Source organism: Grus americana, chromosome 25, assembly GCF_028858705.1.
Source record: "Grus americana isolate bGruAme1 chromosome 25, bGruAme1.mat, whole genome shotgun sequence".
Taxonomy (NCBI): Eukaryota; Metazoa; Chordata; class Aves; order Gruiformes; family Gruidae; genus Grus; species Grus americana.
In genome coordinates, this window is record NC_072876.1 from 7,079,862 (window position 1) to 7,096,170 (window position 16,309).

General features: G+C 44.6%; 1 protein-coding gene across 1 annotated transcript in view; it reads right to left on the reverse strand.

Moving 5' to 3' along the window:
* Positions 1-1,357: 1,357 nt before the first annotated feature.
* NUDT3 (nudix hydrolase 3) overlaps positions 1,358-16,309 on the reverse strand; it is a 30,890-nt gene continuing 15,938 nt past the window's right edge. The window contains exons 3-5 of the mRNA XM_054803622.1: positions 11,565-11,609; positions 10,683-10,767; positions 1,358-9,762 (exon numbers count right to left, since the gene is read on the reverse strand). Coding sequence (XP_054659597.1) covers positions 9,593-9,762; positions 10,683-10,767; positions 11,565-11,609 — 300 coding nt within the window. The 3' untranslated portion in view covers positions 1,358-9,592. The remainder of the gene's footprint in view (positions 9,763-10,682; positions 10,768-11,564; positions 11,610-16,309) is intronic.

The following is a 16,309-nucleotide window of genomic DNA, read 5'->3' on the forward strand; positions in this document are numbered from 1 at the left end:
GCTAAAAATAAATTCAGCAATTTCTAGGAAAGTTCCTTGGAGAGAGCGAGGGAGCAGGAGCGAGCGTGGGCCAGCAGGAGCGTGCAGCCAGCCCAGCCCAGCCGGAGGAGTGTGCGGGGTCCTGGGGGAAGCAGCATGCCCTGGGAGCAGACCGGGGGGGTCACCGAGCCCCCCTGCGTGGCTGGAGGCAGCCCTCGGCACCTGCAGCATCCCCAAATCCCAGGTGAATGTTTTTCCCCATCCATCGCTGCCCAGAGCATCCAGATGGGGAAAAAGGGGAGTCGAGGCTGGGGCAGCGCAGGGGCTGCTCATCCCTGGGGAAATCTCCCCGTTACTTACCCCCAGGATGGGGGAAGGATGCCAGGGGGGCTGAGGGCAGCATCACCTCCAGTCCCAGGGCTGTGGCATCTTTGTGACCAGGGTGGGAGGGAGAGCAGCCAGGGGGCAAATTTTTGGCAGGCGACAGAGAGCCAGAACAGTGCCATGGGGTATTTCTGCTCCAAAACCGGCTGAGAGACACATCAGCCCCCTCCTCTCTGCTCCTGGGCCCCCAGCAGATAATTGGGGACAGCTTTGCTGAGCTGCTAAGCTCCCATTTAAGCAGCTAAGCACAAGTGGCTGGATTTCCAGCCAGCGCATCCCTCCGGCTGCTCACCCAGCCAGAAATACCGGGGAGGGGGTAAGCACTGCCACCCCCCCGCCGGGCACAGCCCGCTCCAGCTCTGCCTCACCACTCACCCGCAAAGGCGTTAACTCCACCGTCAGCAGAGATTAATTTTGCCCTCGGCTCCGCACCGCAGCTGTGAACGCGAGGGAGTCATGCACGAGCCGACGTGTTTTCCCTCGTCGCAGTAACGCGGTGCAGGAGGAGCCCGGCTGCATTCAGACCCCAAAAGGAATTTGCAAAGAGCGGGGTAAGAGATGGATCTCCAACCCAGGACACATTTGCTTTGCAAACACCAGAGCTCCCACGGCTGCAGTTACGGCCTCGCTGCTGCGGTCGGGCTGTGCACCAGCGATCCTGCCCAGCGTTTTGCCCCGCAGCCCCGGAGGAGGGGAACGGCAGGTATTTGTAAGAACGGGACCCGACACAGCTCACGTTATTTCTCCTTGACCTACACTGGCATCTCTGAACACGTTTCTCACCATCTCCAGCCCTCACTGCCCCCCTTGCCGGGGCAACGTCAGGCTGTTGGTGACATCCCTCCACATTTTCTTTTCCAGGCTGCGAATGTACCAAGCCAGCTCAGGGACACTTTATTCTCCTCCAGTGACACTTTATTGCCCAGTCCCCAAGTTCACGTGCGTGGGTAACGGCGCCGCGAAGAAGAGAGACCACGCAGCAAGCAGAACCGTGTGTGAAATACTGGTGTGTTTATTGGTTGGCACTAGATTACAGCCTACACTCCTGTCAAACTCGCATCCACAAATTTTATTTTATGTTTTACTTTTTTTTTTTTTTTAAAAACCTTTTAAAGACAGTGATGATCTCCCCCTCACGCACAACTCAAACAGAGGAAACCCCTTGAGAAAGGGCCCCGGCTGCCGGACACCAGCGCAGCTTCCCACTGCCTCAGCACCTGGCCCAACACACACCCCAGGCTCTTTGCAGAAGAGGGACGGGGGGTTGTAACGATACCAGAGCTGAGCGTGCAGCGGACATCGAGCCCTCCAGCCTTTCTGGGAACACTGTGGATGGAAAGGTCAAAATTATGTAGGAATACGCTATACCTGCCAGCCAAGACCAAGCAGGAGCAAGAGAGCACCTGCGTTATTCATGGGCTCGAGCTAAGATCTGACCCTCAAAGGAAACAAAACGTGTTTTCTACTGAATGCATTTGACTTTGAACAAATGCATGGTAAGTAAGAACAAGTCCAAGTCAGTAAGAAAGAGAAAAAGCATCAGCTGAAACACTAGATTTCCAAAGTGCCCTTGCAGTTGTAAAGTGTTTTTGCAAACCATTTCAACTTAATATCTCATTTAAAAAAAAAAACAAACATGTTAACTTTACCAGACTAGAAACACAAAGCACTGGAGTGAGGAACAGAAGTCTGCAGCCAGAAGAATAAACCAAGACAGATTATGGGCATTACAAGTCCAAAACCATCTAGAATTGACGGAGAATTGAGTATTTAACTTAAAATTCACTGAAAATCACTGCAAGTCTCAGGCTTATTTAATTCTAGTAAATTAGCAAGTTTGTTCTCCACACCAGTTTTTCCTGCTCCAAACTGACACTTCCATGTGGGAGCTGGGCAGCAGCACAAGAGCATCCTCCAAAGACATCCCAACAGACACCACCAACTCAGGGGAGCAGGAAACCCCGGGAGATCACGCACCAGCCACGCTCTGCCGCTGCCATCGTCCACCCCGGGCCTGCACACTCGCATGACTCAGAAAAATCATCTGCAAGGTTTAAACCAAACCACTTTCCACGGGGACCGCTCACGCTGGCGCTGCCGAGCCAGAGAGGTCGGTATCGAAGCCCTGCCCTTGGTCGCGAAGGTGAGTTCGACCGTACCAGCTCAGACACGAAGAGAGGAGACAAAGCCCTGCAGCTTCCATCTTGGAGGTTTCTCGGTTCGCTAAGGAGGGGAAAAGCCTTCAGCAGACGTGCTCGTGCCCGCCGCCAGCCAGGCCGTGCCGTTGGCAGAGTGGTGTGCCCTGGGTGTTCGTCCCAGCGCCAGGCACGGGCTCCGAGGGGGGCTGGGATCCTGCCCTGCACCTCGGGGTGCTGCCAGGGAGTCTCGGGTACACAGAGTTCATGGAAACACTGAGCAGAAAGTGCCAAGCGATGGTTCCAGGTCTTCTGATTTAATAAATAGAAAATAGGACATACAGGACGTTCAGTAAACACTCTTGGACCTCCCAAGATTAATCTGAGGCAATTCTAGAGCCAATTTCTCAAGTATAACTTCAAAATTCTCACTTTCCCACATACGCACCAAAAAAAAGAAAAAACCCTCTACCAACTAGCACCAAAAAGAGATTTTATAAATCTCCTAAATACATCTTCAGTCAAGCGTTTTCACCCATCTCCACTTCTCAATAACGTACAGACCTCATGACACTACACCCAGTAAAACACTACACGTAGCTACGCACCACATTCCACTGCTGAAGCCCAGTCCTCTCTAACCATGTTAAATTCAGTCTAACGTTGAGAAAAGTGAGGCAAGTGTGTATATCTATCTATCTATCTATCTATCTATCTATCTCGATATATCTCTGTATGCTGCAGCGTCCAACACCAAGACCCGACGGCAGAGCACACCAGAAGCAAGGTCACCGCATCCCCGGCTGTGATGTAGCCACTAGATGATGCTATCTTATTAAGCAGGAGGGAAGAGAGTCTCATTTAAAAGCAGGACCAGAGCGGTCAGTGAATTACACAACGCTGAGGATCTTTCCAAGATAAACGCTCTTCACACCAACAAGCGTCTGCACTGACTTTGTTTCTTGGTGCGAGTTTGGCTAAAGAAACCAATAAATTTTGATGCTCTCCTGAGAATCGGCACCAGCCGTAGCTTCTACTCCGGGTAAGTTAAATATTCAAACCTGTTTTTCACAAAACTCCCAGATCGCCCACGTTTCCTTTCACTGGATGCTTCGCACAGGTACAAACATTGCATCCGGCTGTCTGAAAAGCACAAACATCCATTTGGGATAAAGAGTGTTTCTGAGAATGAGTGAGAAAACCTGAAGTTGTTATAATGGGAGAGGCAAACATTCGATCTGTGCAGCTTCAAGTATTTTGCTCTTCTAGAGCAACCAGCACGTTGCAAAATGGTGAGCGCATTTTCTGCATGGAAAAGCTGAGGCAGACGCCCAAAGTCCAGGCTAGAACTGGGAACTGAGGATTCCTGACATTCCCTGCCCACATTTTTAGCCGCTGAATACTTTGTGCCCGCACAAGGGAAAAAGCAACACCAGCAGATTCCGATCCTTTTTCATTTTTCAGTGTATCGAGTTTGCTTTAAGGCACATTCAAGATCACACCAAATTAAACTGCCTTCTCGCTCAACAGAAATCTGGGAAGCGCACCCAGCGTTCATCTGCTGAGTAAAAAAGTGATCAAGCTTGAAGTGCAGATCCTTTCCAGCCCCCCAGCCATCTCTTACCTCTCTCCACAGCAGCGAGACCCAAGTCCATCATCAGAGGAGACGCAGGGGGTGCGTGGGCGGCAGAGCTGGGAGGCAGACCCCAGGTAAGTCAGGCTCTGCTCCTTCCCCTCCAGCGCGGCCAGCGCTGGTATTTCAGAGCACAGCTGTTGGAGAACACACCTGCCCTGCTAAGCTGGAACCAAATCAACCTAAGAAGGAACCATGTCCCCAGAAGGGAAGAAAAAGGAAACAAATCCCAAAGGACGGATTTTAAGAAGAGGTTGAGAGACAGCAGGTGGATTCACCTCTCCGTGCCACCGAGGCAGGAGATGTTATCTGCGAGGAGCCCTGGCTGGGCTCCCTACCCCATAAATCTAATGGTTTCTGACAGCGTAACGCACCCAGAACTCCCTTCAATCCCAGCACGTTTACTATCGAGAACCAACAGCCGCTCCCAGGTATCTCTTGCACGTGCACAAGGGATGGGGGGGAACAAACAGCAAGACTTTAACAAGGCAGATACACTGTCCCCATCTGATCCGCGCAGCAAGAAGCTGATTATGAAGTGCCCCTCTGTTAAAGCCCATATCTGTATTCCCTTCTATTCGGTTTTAATCACAGTTTCTGGCTAGTGGAGTTTATCAGTTATACCAGCCTACAATTTCAGCTCTGTTTAACAGCATTAAACACAAACAAGCGAGCCCACCGTCAGCAACTTCTCAACTAATTTTGCTACAGGTGATGCAACTGCCCTCCACTTACTGAACAGCCTCCTTCCAACACCCCTCTTTGACAGCTTCATCTCAAGATATTCCAGCTGTAAAACCACCCAGAGGCTACACGCCTTGTTCCCAGAGTTCAAAATCAGGAGCAAGGAATATTTACCCTATCCAGCACTCGTACTTCTAAGAAGTCACCGCAGGGTTTGCTGGGCTCTGCCAGAGCCCAGAACAGCTCGGCCAGTGCTGGTCAGAAGTATAAACGCCGTGCAAAGATAAAGGAGGTACAAACCTCCCCGGCTTTCTAACAATACCGAGTTTCTCTATCGCCAATAAACTATTGTCTGGAATGAAACAATCCATCTTTGTGAAGAAACCAAAAGACATCTTTGTGAAGCGACTAAAAGTACTTTAACAGCGCTGAATGGCAGATTTCAGGGGGAATGGGAAACTCTCCTTTCACTCTTCTCGAGGCATCTCCCAGGAAAAGGCGTCACCTCCATCTCGCCCTCGCAGCCAGGCACCAGTACCAGCGTGCACAGCCCTGTGGCACGCCTGTTAAATACCGCGGGAAAGCTTCACCAAACGGAAAGCCGTAGGTGTGACTTTCAACTGAAAGAAGGTTCTTCCTTTTGAAACGTGTCTTTGAAAAGCCTCAGTGTGAGCAAAGTCAAATTTGAAACCCAAACCCCATTTTACAGGAACCACTTCAAGACAAAGTGGCTTTACGTTTTCTACAGTAGGCGATTTCTAAGCTGCCGTTAACCAATGCATCGAAATCCTTGTTCCACCACACCAAAACCCTATTTGAGAGAGACTTCCTACACCTCAATCCGTACGATTTCAGCTCCACTAAGATAAATTACACTTGGCACTCTACTGCAGAGGGACGTCCACCTGCCTCTTGAGTTTTACTCATCAAGTAAATGCTTTACAAGCATCAGAAAGGGACAGGATCTGACAAATCCTGCTGGAAGAATCAAGCAGCGGCTGCTGGAGACGTTGGTTCCCCAGAGGTCTCTTCTTTTTTCTCCTGCTCCCGTGCTGGAGTCCACAATCACCAGTACACCCGCTACCCAGCACCAGCTTAAGCCACCAGCTAACACTTTCCTGCCACAGCAGTAATCCAAGCTGGTCTGTCAAACACTTCCAGTGACAGAGATCCAGATTTTTTCTAAGTATTTTGAGGTTTAAAAGATCATCACGCTAAGCGGCAATGTCCGAGTGCTGAATGCACTTCCCTTCTTCCATTAAGGACTCAAATACGTTTAAAAATCCAAATGGCAGGATGCAACTCCACTATACAAGGATTTCTAATTTCGACAATACCAGAGGAAGTGAATTGATGTTGAAGAGTGGGAACTGCTCAGAGAACCTCCCTGCGCTGAACAGTGGGTCTCCCTCTTCCTCTTACTTCATCACTCATCTTGCAACCCTGAGATGACACTTAGGTGCATGAAGAAATCCAGTCCTTGAGCGTTTCGTGGGTTATTATTTTTCCCCCTCTTCCTTGCTGCAGGCAGACTTGCTTCTTGGTGTATCAAGAGTGAGGCGTCCTTGTATATACCACAAATACACGTATGAAAAGCAGCAAGGGAAAAAGTAATCTTATTAGCGAAATTACCCTACCCCTTACAGAGGACACTGGAAGTCTTTCAGGAGACCCCGGGGCCCAGAGGTGTGCCGGAAGGTAATTAACTGTAGCCCCTCTAAGTCGGAGGCTGTGCATCACCAAAACGCCAGGCATTGCTCCCAAACCGCATCTCAGGGAACCCAGACAAGCACCTGAAACCTGCAACTGGAGAGTGACTGACAAATCTGCTGCAGACTTGGTATTCCTCTGGTTTACCTACAAACGCACCAGTGCCAAGAAAGATGGAAGCTATGCTGAAAGCCAAGCTAAGAACACTATTCTTCAAGGGGAAGCTGAGACACATTGTAATGCTCGATTTAAGGGGTCAGGCTAGACACTACATTGTTTGAGGTAAGAATTCCGCTATCTCAATATAGCACCAGTTTTAGCAACGCTGGACATCCGAGTCTAATCCTACAGGTTTTTTAGCGGTTGGTCATGACAGCAGCCCTAAGCAGTTTAATCAAGCAGGCACTAGTCTGTACCGCGAAACCCAGAGTGCGTCCCTCCTTAAAACAACTCTGTTATCACTAATAAAGGTAGTTTGATTGTCGGTCCCAAACCAATTTAACAACATTTTGGATACAGTGGTGTAAACTGCTAGGGCACGCAGCTACATCAGTTACTAGAGAAGAACCTCAGATGCTGAGGAAGACGGGAATTCGTGTGGTGCAGGGAAGAGATTCAGGTAGCACAGGACTAAAGCCTGGTTTGAAATCTGCATCTGTTGAATAAAGGCTATTTCTGCCCCAGGAGCTATTTCCAGTTAAGAAGGCATAATATCAGCCACTCGATGTTACTGTGTTAACAACATCAATTCATGCCACATTAAAACACTTTCTTGGCACAATTTATTTTTCTGACCCAAACAAAGAAGCCATTAGCAAGTCATTAACAATATTCTACCCTAAATTGTCAGTTTAACAGCCCTGTAAAAACATTTTTAGTTTAAAAACAAAAGTGTGCATGCTGCTGATATTAAAACTGCAGTTACTCTTTCAGGAGTACCAGCTGTTTTGTTGCAAAGCAATTTCAACATACTAATCTGTACAGTAAAGAGAAAAACTCAATTGAAGGCAGTAGATGGCTGTGTTAGGTGCCACTCACGGCTCGGTAACAGCAGACTGAATTTCTTGTACACTTCCAGATACGATATTCAAGCCCTTTTGAGAAGTTTGGTTCAGGCCGATCAGCACAGAGTAAGAAAGTATTATACATTCGTCTCTAAGTTGAAGTGAACTGAACTGGTGTAATTTAGGCTCAATTCCAGATGCTCGGTTTCAAGCTACTTCTTGAATAATGCCTCTCAGCTTTTTCTTATGCGTGGTTTTTCATGTTAGCGATCACTGGCACTGCTTTTGGCCTTGCTACTCCACACTGATGAAAGCAAGGAGAACAAGTAAAGGAACAGAATAGGATCTTAAAATGAACAGCTTCTTGCCAAACCAGCAAGGATACCATTCCCCCTTGTCCCAGGCTCCATGGATATTTCTATCAGATTTTCATATTGTAAGCGCTTCTCAGGAAGAGAGAAAACTCTGGAACAGTGAGTATTTATTAGAATATTTTCTGTTAAATAAAGAGGAGAGGAAAAAAAAAAAAGAAGAAAAAAAAAAGAGTACTGCAGATTTAATTTCACATCTTGGCTATGCTCTGACAAAGGAGAAGTTACTGAATTCAGCAACTACTTCTTGTCCCAAGCCAGGGATTAATTAATGCCCCTCCCAAAACTTGTACCTGTCCCAACCCACCCCCCAGCCCCAACCCTTCCCATTTTATTTCCCAACTAGACAACACTGTTGGCAAATCAAGACAGCATGAAACTTACATCAATAAAAACAACAAAAACTAATAATGTGAAGTGTGCCAACGCATCAGGGGAGCTATCCTATTTAACGGTGTACTTCTCCAACTAGCAATTCTGCTCGGGAGTCAGCTGTACCTTTCACGGAGGGAGAGTTTAAACATTTTGAGCATGCTCCATGGTGCAATTTTAAGTGCTGCAGAACCACAGGACAAGAGATTGAACACCTGAATTTTTCCCCCAGGACTTCTTTTGAGGGACACACACAGTTATCCAACCGAGGGTTCGTGCAGTAACACTCAGTAAGTACAATCCGATGCTTTAGCACAAATTACAAGTATCCAGTTCAGCATGGTATAAGGCATGTGGACAAGAGGAGACATCAGCAGAACGCAGCAGGATCAGCAGAACAGCATTGGTGATCGACGCTCCAGTTTGTCAGACTTTGACCCCACTTTGAATCCCTGATTCCTACCACAGACAATGAAATTCAGTTTCTATCGTAGCGTTTCTGAGGCTATTTATTTTTGGCCAAGTGTTAAAAGACCAACTCCTTTTTGTTTCATTTTGATGTAAATGTAGAAACACTGGCGGAAGCTGCAGGAGAAGCAACGGAGCAGCAGGGATGTCTGCAGGTGATCAAAACTCTGCCCTCATCTTCAAGTGTCACTGCACTAAATCAGGAGATACTGAACGGGGAGTATACTGGCCCAGCCACTAGCACTGTCACAGAATGTGTATTTTTTTTAAAAAAACCATAACAAAAGGCAAACAGATTAATTATGAACCCTTCTTTTCAGAAGCAGACCAGGATTAAAAAAAAATTCCCACAAAATTAAAATGTTAGATTCTCCATCTAAAAAAGTTTATACATATGCGCTGAAAGTGACCACCACACAGGTCTGAACAGCACCGTACAGTACAGACTAAGACTTAAAGAGCTGATCTCACATTTGAAGTCTTTTAATTAAAAAAAAAAAAAAAAAAAAAAGTGGCTATGGCTGGGATGACACAAACGGGACACTTCAGAACACAAGGCAGAGGCGAAACTGGCAGCCTCGCTCGCCAGGCCATGGAAGCGGTGTAACGGGAAAGGGGCACTTCATGCACAAAATGTATTTTACAAAATACATATCCAAAAAAGCAAAAAAAGCCAACAAAAAAAAATAAAATCCCACCTTGCACTAAATTGCAGCACTCTTAACACTTGCTCTGCCACAGGCTGCTGCCCATGCCTTGTTTGATAGAGGAGGCATGTGAAAAGGGGAAGGGGGGAGGGAAATCCATGTTTCAGTCTATTTTTCAAAATTTCTCTCAGAGGGACGTCTTCAGTCATCTGATGTCAGACACGGAGCTCTCAGAGTACGTCGTGGTCATGACAGGAGTGCCGTTGTTTGCCAAACAACCTTGCCTCAAGGTTTCAAAATACGAGGCCTGCACTGGTTTATGATACTGCAGAACTTTTATGGCATCTTCTATCTTAAACCATTCCCTTTTCCTTCCTGTGGGTAAAAAGAAAAATCAGCAGAAGCCACAAAACGATGCTATCCTTTCTATGTTTAAACATTACTGTTGATTAGCTTTCAATCATTATCACATGCACTAATGCTGCAAGAATAATTTCATTGTGTAGCAAAGCATCAGTTCAAAAGACACTGGGAAATTTTCTCTCTGTATTCTCTGATCTCGTGGGCCACCAACTCCAAACACCACACTGATGGCTCCTCTATCCCCACGACACGTATCTGTTTAGGGCTCTACATCCACTGTCCAAACAAACTGGTCTTGCATTTCTCAACTTAAAAAAAAAAAACCCCAAAACACCACATTTATTTTGCTATTTCTGCAGTTTCTTTTCAAGTCAGACACTAATTTTAAAACAACCTGTAATAACACACAGCAACCATCACCAATTTCCATCAACTTGCAAGTGAACCTTAATTTTTGGTGGACAACACTCATTTCTTACTCCTTCCTTAAAACCTCTTCCGTACACAGCCTGAAGAAAGTTGCCACAGGTGCTATGGTGCTATTGACAAAACCAGGTTCATTTTCATTTGGGAATCCGATTTAAACACAAAGATTTCAAAAGAGAATGGGCAATGATTAATCCATGCTGCCCACATATATTTTCTTCTAGTCTTAGGACACTTCTTCATGCTCTTTGCTTAGCATCTTAAAGTACAAGAATTAAACACCAAATTCCTGTAGAGGCAGCTGTACAGCTGAATTGACTTCTCTTGGGCCACAGAGGTTACAAAAGCATCAATTGACCACAATTTTTTTCCCCAGCAACCAAAGGACACACCACTGCAACTATTCTCGCCTGCTCTCACAAGGATTCCAGCTCCCAGAGGGACACTAAGCTGACATGTTTTGTCCGCATCAAACCAGTTAATGGTAGCAAGCAGAAAGAGCTTACCAATATTGACAGAGTCCTCCCAGTCTTCCAACACTTCTGTGACGATAAGTACGTAAACATATGTCCTGTGTTTCCTGTCCCGATTCTAGAAGGCAAAGGGAACAGAATAACAACAAAGCTACTGAAGGAGAAAAAGCAGGTGGGCACATGGCAACTACAAGTTGCAAGCTGCCTCACTGTGATGCTGTGGTACCTTATGTGCAGTTTCTCTCTCATTATAGCTCATCTTAGCTATTAAAAATTGTTGGGTTTTATATGAGAGGTCTGAAAATATTAATAGGGATTGCAGCCAAAAAGTCTGGTTCCTAATCTGTAAGGCAGTATTTGGTGGCTGAATATGCTTCTAAATCAGTTCCTCAGCTGGGAAAAAAAAAAAAAAAACCTACAGGAAAGATTTTTATCTACTTCACATGACTGAAATAGTTAGTGAAAAAACAACTGTAAAAAGCGCTGTGTGGGGTACCTGTTGACTATGTATCTTACCAGTACTCATCAGGTGCTACCGCACTCCTAATAGGAGCACACGCTTCACCCTGTTGCAGAGGCCAGTTTGGCAACGGGTGACGGCAGGTGGTAAAGAACAAAGGAGAGCGACTGCTCCCCAGCTGGAGGGTGGCATTTTCTGGCAGCAAGAAAGGTATGAAGGCACTGAGAATATTCACTGTTACACTGGCTTATCACTCAGGATATTTCAGCTGAAGTGGAAATTGCTGATGATCAGTATCACTGAAAGGATCAGCACGTATTTTTATTTAAACGGAGAGTTTTAAGTTTTCCTTCAAACAAGTTATCTAGTTTACTTCACAACAAACTGGGAAGTGGCTTTTACTCCAAGACAATTTTTTGCATCAAAATTTCACAGCCCCAATATCTGAAACTTACCTCAAAAATTCCCACCAATCTTCCTAACGTCCCTTTCACTCCAGCCTATGAAAAGTTCAAAGAGAAAAAAACATGCTCTAACAACAGGTCAGCACATATTTCCTTATTTGTTGTGCAGGAGCAGTTTCTTTACAACAGGAAGCAAATGCTGTAAAATTCTGTTAATCTGAAAACAACATGGTCACAAGAAAAATGACACGAATGTACCACGAGCTCTAACCATGCGTGTATTCCCAGGATTTTTTTTTCTTCTTTTTCTATATTCAAACCATTTTAGATTCAATCTGGAGGGAAAAAAAAATTATATCTTCTAAAGGTTATTATAGTCTAAGCATGGAGAAAATTTGCTTTGGGGTTTAGTAGTTTTACCTCTTTAAAATTATCGTTTAAGAAAATAACTTCAAAGTATGTATAAGGCATCCACTTACACCATCAAAGCAACACGACAGCTACCAGGTATTTCAGGGATACCCTGCATATATTTGAAGCAAGCTAATATAAACATAAAATACTTTCAACGTTGTAACGTGGCCTCCGCAACAAGAACATTTTGATATACCACAAAATGCAGACGCACATTGAAAGAAGACTTTCTGATCAAGCAGACACACAAATCAAGAGAAGATCTAAGCAACAGTTTTGTCTTTTATTTGAATACTCCTGAAGATCTACCCACTTTATCAGATTTGCTGTCACTTTTTATACATCCTCTCACCGCTGTGGCTCAGTTGCTTTCTCAAAGTGTTGTTTCTCATTCTGCTCTCTCTGAATGCAAAATGCCATCCCACTCATGCCCTCAGACCCCCCCCCCTTTTTTTTACTAATTATTTACATTCCCTTCTTTTTACGACTGTAAATGGTTGGAACTTAAGTGCTACAGACAAGATGAGATTTTGCTCCATGACTAAATTGGTCTGAAACAACACACACATTTTGGCGTACAACGCAGCCACGTTTGGAAGGTAACTTCGGCTGCCATCTCTGGAATACATCCTAAACAGTTCAGGAAAACAGTGCCTCTGCTCTTGCAGACAAGATATATAGATCTGATTACGTCAGGCTTTTTTTGTGTCCATCCCCCCCCTCTTTTTTTTTTTTTTTTTTTTTGAACTCTTTGGGTGAGGGCAACTAAATATCTAATGATAAGACAAATTCTCTGTCCTGAGCAGCTGAGATACACCGTTTCCCACTTGTTCAGCTACTAACCAATTGCTGCACAGTCACATACTTTTAGAAAGGCAGAACTTTTATTAATTAAAATATTTTACTGGTTTAGTTCCCAGCCTACTAAATGAACACACCCAGATACTAAACAATACAGCCAGAGCACACCTCACTACTGCTTCTAACAATAGCCGATGGCAGAACTGCCCCAAGAGAAAAGGATTTGTAGCTCCCCCTACTACAAGCATTCATAGAAATCTACAATTCTTTCTGTAACATGCTCCCTGACCTCTACTTCTAGTAAGGAGCTTTTCAACTGAATCTTTTATGTTGTTTTTGGATGCAAAATTTATTGTCTCATCAGTACTTCTGACATTCTGCTCAGCCCATAGGTGGACCACTGACTACTAACCACAAGGCTATTTCGGGAGTCAAATAGCAATTCCATGAAGGTCAATGTACGCGTGTATGTGTACACCAGCATGGCTAGGACAGATAACTGGTTCTGACCTTTGCGGACGAGGGATTTTACCTCATCTGCAAAACTGTTGCTGCTAACCTGGACTAATCTCTCTGAAGTGAACTGGAAGGCAAATACTTCAAATGAATTTCATTCAAAGAACTCCAGCAGCCTCCAAGGCTGGGCTTTGGGTTTTGGTTTGGTTTTTTCTTTTTTTTTTTTTAGCTAAACCACCATATCAACCAGCCAGCAATAACACAGAGAGGAACACAAGGCTTCCACCTTCACAACATACATACATAAATATATTAAAAGGTGAAATGTAATCAAATGTTTCAGGTAAATAACCATCTTAAGCCAATTTTCTCCACTTGTTCCTGAAGAAGGCTGATGAATTTCTGCTCGCCTTACTTACCTGCAGAGGCACTGAATCAAAGGCCAGGGATATTGTTGTGACCGTTTAGAGAACTCTCAAGCCTGACTAGAAACAAATTTATCTCCAGGCAACTAGCCAGCCTGGAAACTAAGCATGAATAAATACTGCACAACCAGCCTCCCAAGCAGTTTATCCTCAGCTCTAAAACTGTGCTTGAAGTAAAACAGGCAGGTGAGGAGCCCTTCCTTCTGTTCTGCTTAAACAGAGAGGAGATGGAAATAATGCTTTCCCTGCAAACATCCTTCTCCATTCTGCCTAGTCTTATTCACCCAAAAAGGCACAAACAGTGATGCCAAGGCAAACACGGACTACAGGAAAATCATGTTGAATTATCATTAGACAACTCAAAAAAAAAAATGCTAAGGTTTTCTTCATGTATGAATTTACCACACGTAGTAGTAAATGGTGACATAAATTAATGGTTTGAGTCAAACAAATATTGGGCCAATTTTATAAAGAGTCCTTACAAAGATGGCAACACCCTGTAGAACAATGGCTCGCTCATTCTATTCCACGGGTATAGTGGATTTTAAAGACAACATATAGGACATCTAACAGAGATTGATTGGCTTGTTATACACTTATTTTTGATAAAGCACTTAATTCACACACAAAGCCATAGTCTCTGTACAATCATATACTTTGTTTAATAGAACAAACAAACGTGGAAGTGGAATTCAGTCTCACACAAGTTTCTAACAGAAAAGTTGCCCAAGGCGTCAGAGAAAATACTCTATAGCTGTTATCACTAACAAAGCAAGCTAGATAATGAGCAACAAAACTGCCAGGCTCCTTTTTGGGCAAGCCCTTGCTTTCCTACCGGCCAACCCCTCAGCACCCTCCCGACTCATCTTCACTGCAGGACAATGAGCATTTTCTTGGAAAGTTAAAAGCATAGTCACAGGCTCATCCAGGAATGAAGCTGGATCTAAATCTTAATTTGCACCAGATGACTCAGGAATTTTCTCCTCAGTAGTAAATGGACTGAGAATCCTCCGCCCCCATGGGCTGCAACAGTAAGTGTCTGGCAGAGACAGCACAATTTTATTTGGGCACATGTTCCCCCTCCGAGCATTAGAAGTGCTGCGCGCGGGGCCCATGCTGCGAGCCTCAAAATACACACGTCCTAGGAGGACGCTGTTAAACCTACCAACAAGGGGTAGGAGAGCACCAGCAGCAACTGTTCTAACTGCAGGTGTGAAAATAAAGCAAATCAATCAAACAACGGTATTCCCCAGGAAGAGACACTTGGGTACAAAAGAGGACAGGCAGAGCTGGCAAAATGAGCTGCTTTTTCACTGCTCTGCAGATCCACATCGGTTTCCAAGGTCTGAGGTAGTCCTCACTGGAGGAAAAGATAGGTCTGGCAAGACTGGGCCAGTGTCACAGCAACAACAGCCAGCTGCCCCAGAACAGCACAGGACTTCAAATCGCTGCCGGACGCCCAGAGGGGCGGGCTGGGTGTTCAGGACAAGGAACAAAAATCTGGAGGAAATGAAGCTTTACTAGTTCTGCTGCTCATGGAACAACTTGTTTTAATAAAGAAAAATTACTGAAGACATCCAAGAACAGCAGGTTCAGGTTTCAAAGCTGAAAATAAGTTCGGGTCAGATGCAAAAAGCAGCCTGCAGCAACACCATCTGTTCCTAGGGACAGCTTTTATTTCCTTCCATCTGAGCTAAGGAAAATGTGGGTTGGAATTTCAGCTATTTTACTTTGCTCTATTAGGCTCAAAGCCTGCATCTACTACAGATTACTGCTGGGCAAGAGGACTGTGGTAAAACACCCAAATCTTTGCTCTACTGCTTGCAGTACTGAAGGTAGTAAATCACACCCATAAAGACTGCTAGCTTAGACAAGTTCTGAAGATGCCAATTACAGATCTGCTAGGCAAATTTTCTTGCTGTCTCTACTGTGTCTCAGAGAGGGTTATACTTATTCATCTAATTCTTTACTGCATTACAACCGATATATGCTTTTATATCGTGAAATAGACATGAAATACCATGACAGAGCAAAGAACTTGAAGATGTTGCACTCATTTTTATGAAGTTTGAGTACACAGGGTAACAGACAGTAGTGAACCCGGTCCACTATTTGCACTGACCATTACTAAATCTAGGAAGAGTTCAACGTCACCATTCATCCATGGTCCTTGCAGTATTTAAAAAAAAAAGTCTTCCTGTTTTAGCACTGAAAGATAGCAATATTCATATTCTAAATCACTCACAAAATACATGAAACAGAAAAGATTATTTATAAAGCATGTTTAAGAGGGGAAAAAAAGGGTCTAGCGACTAGATCAAAGTACTATCACGATGGACTATTTTTGATATTGGCATCAATTGCCTGTTTGATCACAGATCAAGCGCAACTTATCTGGCTTTTGATTCCCACGAAGAAAGCACAACTAACACTCCCATAATTTTATAGAACTTGACATTTACTAAGTATTTAAAGGTCAGGATGTGAAAGATGCTGTAAGTGCAAAATGAAATGCCTTTGGGTTTAACAGATGAGTGTGGAGGCTTTTTTCGAAGTCACTCTATAATAAGTTTAATTTAAGGCATCTATTTCTAAAACATGTTCTTCACCAGTTGCTCACACCCATAAAAAACCCTTATTCCTAACACAAAATTAATTTTGGGGAGAGAACACAACAGTAAAAAAATCCAAGAATGAAGA